This window comes from Macrobrachium rosenbergii, chromosome 2 (assembly GCF_040412425.1).
Source record: "Macrobrachium rosenbergii isolate ZJJX-2024 chromosome 2, ASM4041242v1, whole genome shotgun sequence".
In the NCBI taxonomy this organism is placed as follows: domain Eukaryota; kingdom Metazoa; phylum Arthropoda; class Malacostraca; order Decapoda; family Palaemonidae; genus Macrobrachium; species Macrobrachium rosenbergii.
Window position 1 is genome coordinate 79,435,649 of NC_089742.1, and position 7,108 is coordinate 79,442,756.

The following is a 7,108-nucleotide window of genomic DNA, read 5'->3' on the forward strand; positions in this document are numbered from 1 at the left end:
TTTCTTTCGCACTATTCCTCGAAGCAAGAATATGGCAAGGATTTTAACACAGAGGAATTTCGCACTAATCCTCGAAGCAAAGGATGGTTAGCACTGGTTATTTCCTAACTACCTATCCTGAAAGGCATGCATTAACGAATCTAATACGGCGGTTCTTTTCTCTCAGTGAATACATGCATCCCTATTTCTAATTCCTAGGAACAGTCACGATTGTAAAAAGGTTTGCTAAGATAAACACATTACTTACGTGGAATTTTCTGGATCTGTGTGCTGGTTTTACACAAAAGGTTCGTAATTGTCTCGTACCCAGCTTAGCTTTGCTAATAGCTGATCTGGCAAGTTGCAAATGCAATAAAGCAACACTAGGGGAACTGCAACTGCAAAACGAGATCTATGGCCAGGTCGCCATTTTTACGTTTTTCCGTGGTTTCAGTTTGAAATATGCTCTGTGAGACAGGTAGCAACAATTTAAGGTAATTTAGCCTTGTGATTCTGACTTCGTGGGTCCAGGAAAACGTAAAAAAAGAGAAAACAAAGGAGAATTTCATATGAGCATAGGGCTCTTGTTACTGAGGGAAATATTACGTAAAACACGTGGGCAAATTTAAAGGAGTGTATTTACATAAATGACATCAGTACGGGAAAAAGGAACTCAAGTAGATTTCTGATCCTGAAGGGGATTCCTACGGGATTGAATGAAACTGGGGAATTCCAGACACAGTCCGAGAAGCTTCCACGAAATAGGGTCCCTCTGAAATGAGAGATATGCACATTATACGCCAGTAATGAAAATAGACAAAAGAATAATGAAAAGCTGCACTGAGGGTGCCAAAGGAGTAATAAAGAATTAATACTGCCGATGCAGGAGGCGCACGGACATTAGACAAGGGAGATTTCTGGCTTTCTATTTAAGCAAATGTTACGAGACAAAAGCGTGACTGAAATGGGGCTCTTCCAGGGCACTTTACCGTAGCAGATTTTCCGAGGGCGCGTAGAAGGCGGTCCGTGGATGACTTGCGATTTCCGAGGGCGAGTTTCTTCCACGTGGTGAGATGCAAGGGCTTCCGTAGAGGGGCAAGGCGATGGGGACTCCTCGAAACTCCAAGCAATGGCGTGTGGGCTCGAGGCAGGCCAACAGTGGAGCGAACACTTGGAATACGGTCGAAGGGCACGAGGAAAAGTATACTTTGGAAAGGGCCACGTGGGTAGGCTGCAAGGGCATCGATGGGGCCAGGTGTTGAGGACGTCTTCACTCCATGTCTTCCAGTCCGCGTGTGTGTGTCGAGACCTCGTGGGTTTCTCCTTTTATCCCCTCCTATGGGGTAGGGGGTGCGTCCAACACAGGGGTTTTGACTCATATGCACCTGCTGCCCGCAGGGGAGGCTTTGCCTGTAAGAAAACGCCCAAGACAGATCACTTTTGCCTCGAAGGAAAGTTCTGTTTTAAAAAGGGAGTGGCCTTAATCTTTTAAACCCTTGTATTCTTTTAAGTCGATAGACAGATGGTCTATCGATCGGGCAACTGGCAATACATAAAAACAACAGAACAACCAACAACAACAAAAGAGGGGGGGGAGGCAATTTGCTAGCGAATTCTTGCTAATCATAATAATATATATATATATATATATATATATATATATATATATATATATATATATATATATATATATATATATATATATATATATATATATATATATGTGTATATATATATATATATATATATATATATATACATATATATATATATATATATATATATATATATATATTATATATATATATATATATATATATATATATATATATATATATATATATATATATATATATATATATATATATATATATATATATATATATATATATATATATATATATATATATATATATATATATATATATATATATATATATATATATATATATATATATATATATATATATATATATTATATATATATATATATATATATATACATGTTTATTATATACATACTAGATGACCAACCCAACACTGCCCAGGAATCTCTGCATGACAATATATATAAATATTTTCTCTCTCTCTCTCTTCTTCTCTCTCTCTATATATATTTATATATAATATATATATCTATCAATTAACTATATATATGTATATATATATATATATATATATATATATATATATATATATATATATATATATATATATATATATATATATATATATATATATATATATATATATATATATATATATATATATATATATATATGTATATATATATATATATATATATATATATATATATATATATATATATATATATATATATATATATATATATATATATATATATATATATATACAATCATATATATATATATTATAAACTGTTTTTTTGTTTAATATTAAATCCATACTACACTCAGGGAATATCTCCGATGGGGAATTATCACCGACGGTGATAATTCCCCATCAGGAGATAAGCCCTGAGGTATATTTGATATTTGAATTTTGACATTTATTATGATTGTATATTAAATTACGGTCTGATAAAAATGTATATATATATATATATATATATATATATATATATATATATATATATATATATATATATATATATATATATATATATATATATATATATATATATATAAAGCTCATAGGTTACAAGTATTTTATGAATTACAATATACAGTAAATGTTTGATTAATAAGTGTGGCTAAAGGCGCTGTGGAGAACCTTGAGAGGTGTTGGATAATTCTTTCGGGTTGATGGAATTGTACAATAAATATTGAGTTTTCTTTATAAATAAAAATTTATTTCCTCTTAAAGGTAATAAATGTTGCTAAAAGCACCCTTGAGTTTCGTTCATTACTTAAGTACTAAATACGTAAACAAAACCGTTAGTAATTTAATAAATATAATTATGTATTTGGCTTTAGCATTCATTAATTGTATAAATTATGATTAGTATTAATTTAAAGTAAAATAACTTTGAGTAAATCAAATGAAATAACGAAGTAATTAAATAATTTAAGTAATTAACTAGCATAAATATTGTTGGAACCTCTCCTTGTGGGTTAGGTGGAGCGTAAAAGCAAAACTAGTTAGTCAGTCACATAGCTACCACCGTTACGTAAACAAGTTACAAGAAACGTTAGACCAGGACGTTATATCTCTACGAGGACACCTGTAGAACGTCGAACAGTGTGGCTAAGTAGCAACTTAACTTTCTGTTATCTTGTATTTGTACATTTATGAGAAGTTAGGAAGGTGTATGCTAGTCACACTGTTGATTTACCTAGTTGAATGCAGGTGTGTTAAGTAGAATAATGTATTGTAAATAATTTAGTATCAGTAATTAGTTGTTAGGATAAAATATTGCTAACAGAGGATGCTTAGCTGTTGTCTGGCGCGTTTCCTAATTGGGAAAACTGTATGCGTCAGGTATTCTGAAGACGTGGAAACTTCCCAGCTTCGCCACAAGACTTCTCAAGTGCGTTCACCGGAAATGTCCAGGTTCTGGTTAATTAGTTAGTAGTAGGTGTGTTTCTTTTGGACAGAGTCCAAGGGTGTGAAGGGATTAGTTATCACACATGATCATTCGAAGACCAACAGTGAACATTATTAAAAGTCCTTAATGAAGACTCTGGTTCGAGACCCGTCGATTAAGACTGTGAATATTGCTGTTTGGAGGCAGGAACTGTTTTCAATTTCCCAAACTGTATATTGCTTTCATTTATATATGTCTCACTTGTGTCAAGCATTTATTGCATTGTGTGTACTTTATAAATAACATGGGAGGGATTCCCATATCTTTATTTTTATGTATTTGTTTAGCAAGGGTTTTATTTGACTTCTTCAGATGTTTCACTGAGGAAGAGGTGAAAATGTACTCATTGGGAATATATTGGACTTTCACTTATTTTGACCTATTGTGGTATAACGATGTAGAGAGAATAACTAGTTAGATATGATGGACTTTAATATGTCCGATCAGTTGGTGAACATTAGTATTTCATTTTATTTCATCTCTTGTCTCTTGCAATCCAGTTATGTTAGATTTTTGCCAAATAAATTATTTTGGGTAGAGCTTGTTTCGCTGTAGACCTGAGAGAGGGAGGGAGAGAGAGAGAGAGAGAGAGAGAGAGAGAGAGAGAGAGAGAGAGAGAGAGAGAGAGAGAGAATGTGGGTGTGTAGGTACAGATGTGCATCACCAGTAGCCTTTTTGATGCGGTCACTATCAAGCTACCAATAGATGGGATTTCTCGACTTGTAGAAAAAGATAAGCAAGTATATATATAATAAATATGTAATATGTATACATACATATATGTATATGTATATGTATGCATATATATATATATATATATATATATATATATATATATATATATATATATATATATATGTGTATGTGTGTGTGTGTGTGTGTGTGTGTGTGTATGTATATGTATATAATATATATATATATATATATATATATATATATATATATATATATATATATATATATATATATATATATATATATATATATATGCATATATATATATATATATATATATATATATATATATATATATATATATATATATATATATATATATATATATATATATATATATATGCATATATATATATATATATATATATATATATATATATGCATATATATATATATATATATATATATATATATATATATATATATATATATATATATATATATATATATATATATATATATATATATATATATATATATATATATATATATATATATATATATATATATATATATATATTATATATATATATATATATATATATATATATATATATATATATATATATATATATATATATATATATATATATATATATATATATATATATATATATATATATATATATATATATATATATATATATATATATATATATATATATATATATATATATATATATATATATATATATATATATATATATATATATATATATATATATATATATATATATATATATATATATATATATATATATATATATATATATATATATATATATATATATATATATATATATATGATATATATATATGCATATATATATATATATATATATATATATATATATATATATATATATATATATATATATATGCATATATATATATATATATATGCATATATATATATATATATATATATATATATATATATATATATATATATATGCATATATATATATATATATATATATATATATATATATATATATATATATATATATATATATATATATATATATATATACATATATATATATATATATATATATATATATATATATATATATATATATATATATATATATATATATATATATATATATATATCTATATATTACATATACATATATATATTAGCTGACCAACCCTGTACTGCCCAGGAAATCTCTGAATGACAACTGATAAACTTTCTCTCTAAACTCTCTCTCTCTCTCTCTCTCTCTCTCTCTCTCTCTCTCTCTCTCTCTCTCTCTCTCTCCTGTTAAGATAGTTGCTTCAGTTACATTGCTCAACATTTTTGACATTTTATATTTTCAGCACTTCTTACCCCCCATTCCTATTGGGGCTGAAATTGGACTTGAAGGGCATTGGAAGTGTCATTATTCATCCCAGCAATCTCGAAAACTTTGGATTAGACTTTAATATCAGTCATTTTTGACATTTTATTTTTCACCCCTTTTCAACCTTCCGCCACCTTCCTATTGGGGCTGAACTTGGACCTAAAGGGCATCGGAGGTTTCACTATTCATCTCAGGAACCTCGAAAACTATGGATTAGACACTAATATCTATAGTTTTTGGTTACTTTTACATATCACCACCTTCCCACCCCTTCCTACCACCCTTCTTATCGGGACTGAACTTGGACTTAAAGGGTGTCAGGAGTGTCACTATTCTTTTCAGTGACCTCAAAAACTCTGTGTTAGACACTAATATCTGTTATTTTTTTTATTAATTTTACATGTCACCACTCTCACCCTTTCTCACCCCCCTCCCTATTGGGGCTGAACTTGGACTTAAAGGGAACTGGGAGTGTCATTATCCTTCTCAGGAAATTCGAAAACTATGGGTTAGACACTAATATCTTCGTCATTTCAGTTATTTTTGCATGTCACCACCTTCCCAGCCCCTTTTCACCCCTCCTGCTTCCTATCAGGGCTGAACTTGGACTTGAAGGGGAGAGTCACTATTCTTTTCAGAGACCTCAAAAACTATGGATTAGCCAGTAATATCTGCTGTTTCCAATATTTTTATATGTCACCACCTTCCCACCACCTTCTGACCCGCCCTTCCTATCAGGGCTGAACTTGGACTTGAAGGGCCCTGGGAGTGTCACTATTCATCTCAACTAGGCTACCTCAAAAACTATGAATCAGGCACTAATATCTGTTATTTTTTTTTATTATTTTTACATGTCACCCCACTCTCACCCTTTCTCACCCCCCTTCCAATTGGGGCTGAACTTAGACTTAAAGGGCATTGGGAGTGTCACTATGCTTCTCAGGAAACTCAAAAACTATGGGTTAGACACTAATATCTGTCATTTCGGTTATTTTTGCTTGCCACCACCTTTCCAGACCCTTCTCACTCCCCTGCTTCCTATGGCTGAACTTGGACTTAAAGGGAAGTGTCACTATTCTTCTCAGGGACCTTGAAAACTTTGGATTAGCCAGAAATATCTGTCGTTTCGGTTATTTTAACATGTCACCACCTTCTCATCCACCCTTCCTATCAGGGCTGAACTTGGACTTGAAGGGCATCAGGAGTGTCACTATTCATCTCAGCAACCTCAAAAACTATGAATTAGACACAAATATCTGTTATTTTTTACTATTTTTACATGTCACCCCTTTCCACTTGCTCACCCCCCTCCCTGTTGGGGCTGAACTTGGACTTAAAGGGCATCGGGAGTCTCACTAATCTTCTCAGGAACCTCGAAAACTATAGGTTAGACACTAAAATCTGTCATTTCGGTTATTTTTGTATGTCACCACCTTCCCAGCCCCTTCTCACCCCTCCTGCTTCCTATCAGGGCTGA

General features: G+C 30.5%; 1 protein-coding gene across 1 annotated transcript; it reads right to left on the minus strand.

Moving 5' to 3' along the window:
- Positions 1-203: 203 nt before the first annotated feature.
- Positions 204-1,361, minus strand: LOC136850034 (uncharacterized). Its single transcript, XM_067123583.1, has 2 exons — positions 969-1,361; positions 204-751 (listed from the first exon to the last, which is right to left on the minus strand). Exons 1-2 carry the CDS (start codon positions 1,356-1,358, stop codon positions 653-655), a joined length of 489 nt encoding a protein of 162 aa, XP_066979684.1. The 5' UTR covers positions 1,359-1,361; the 3' UTR covers positions 204-652.
- Positions 1,362-7,108: the final 5,747 nt, after the last annotated feature.

What these genes read in the sequence shown, in the direction of transcription:
- LOC136850034 (XM_067123583.1), bottom strand. Translation starts at nt 1,358, where the DNA reads ATGAGTCAAAACCCCTGTGTTGGACGCACCCCCTACCCCATAGGAGGG. An exon ending in CCCTCGGAAAATCTGCTACG is followed by an intron (nt 752 to 968) that starts GTAAAGTGCCCT and finishes CTCTCATTTCAG; the next exon opens with AGGGACCCTATTTCGTGGAA.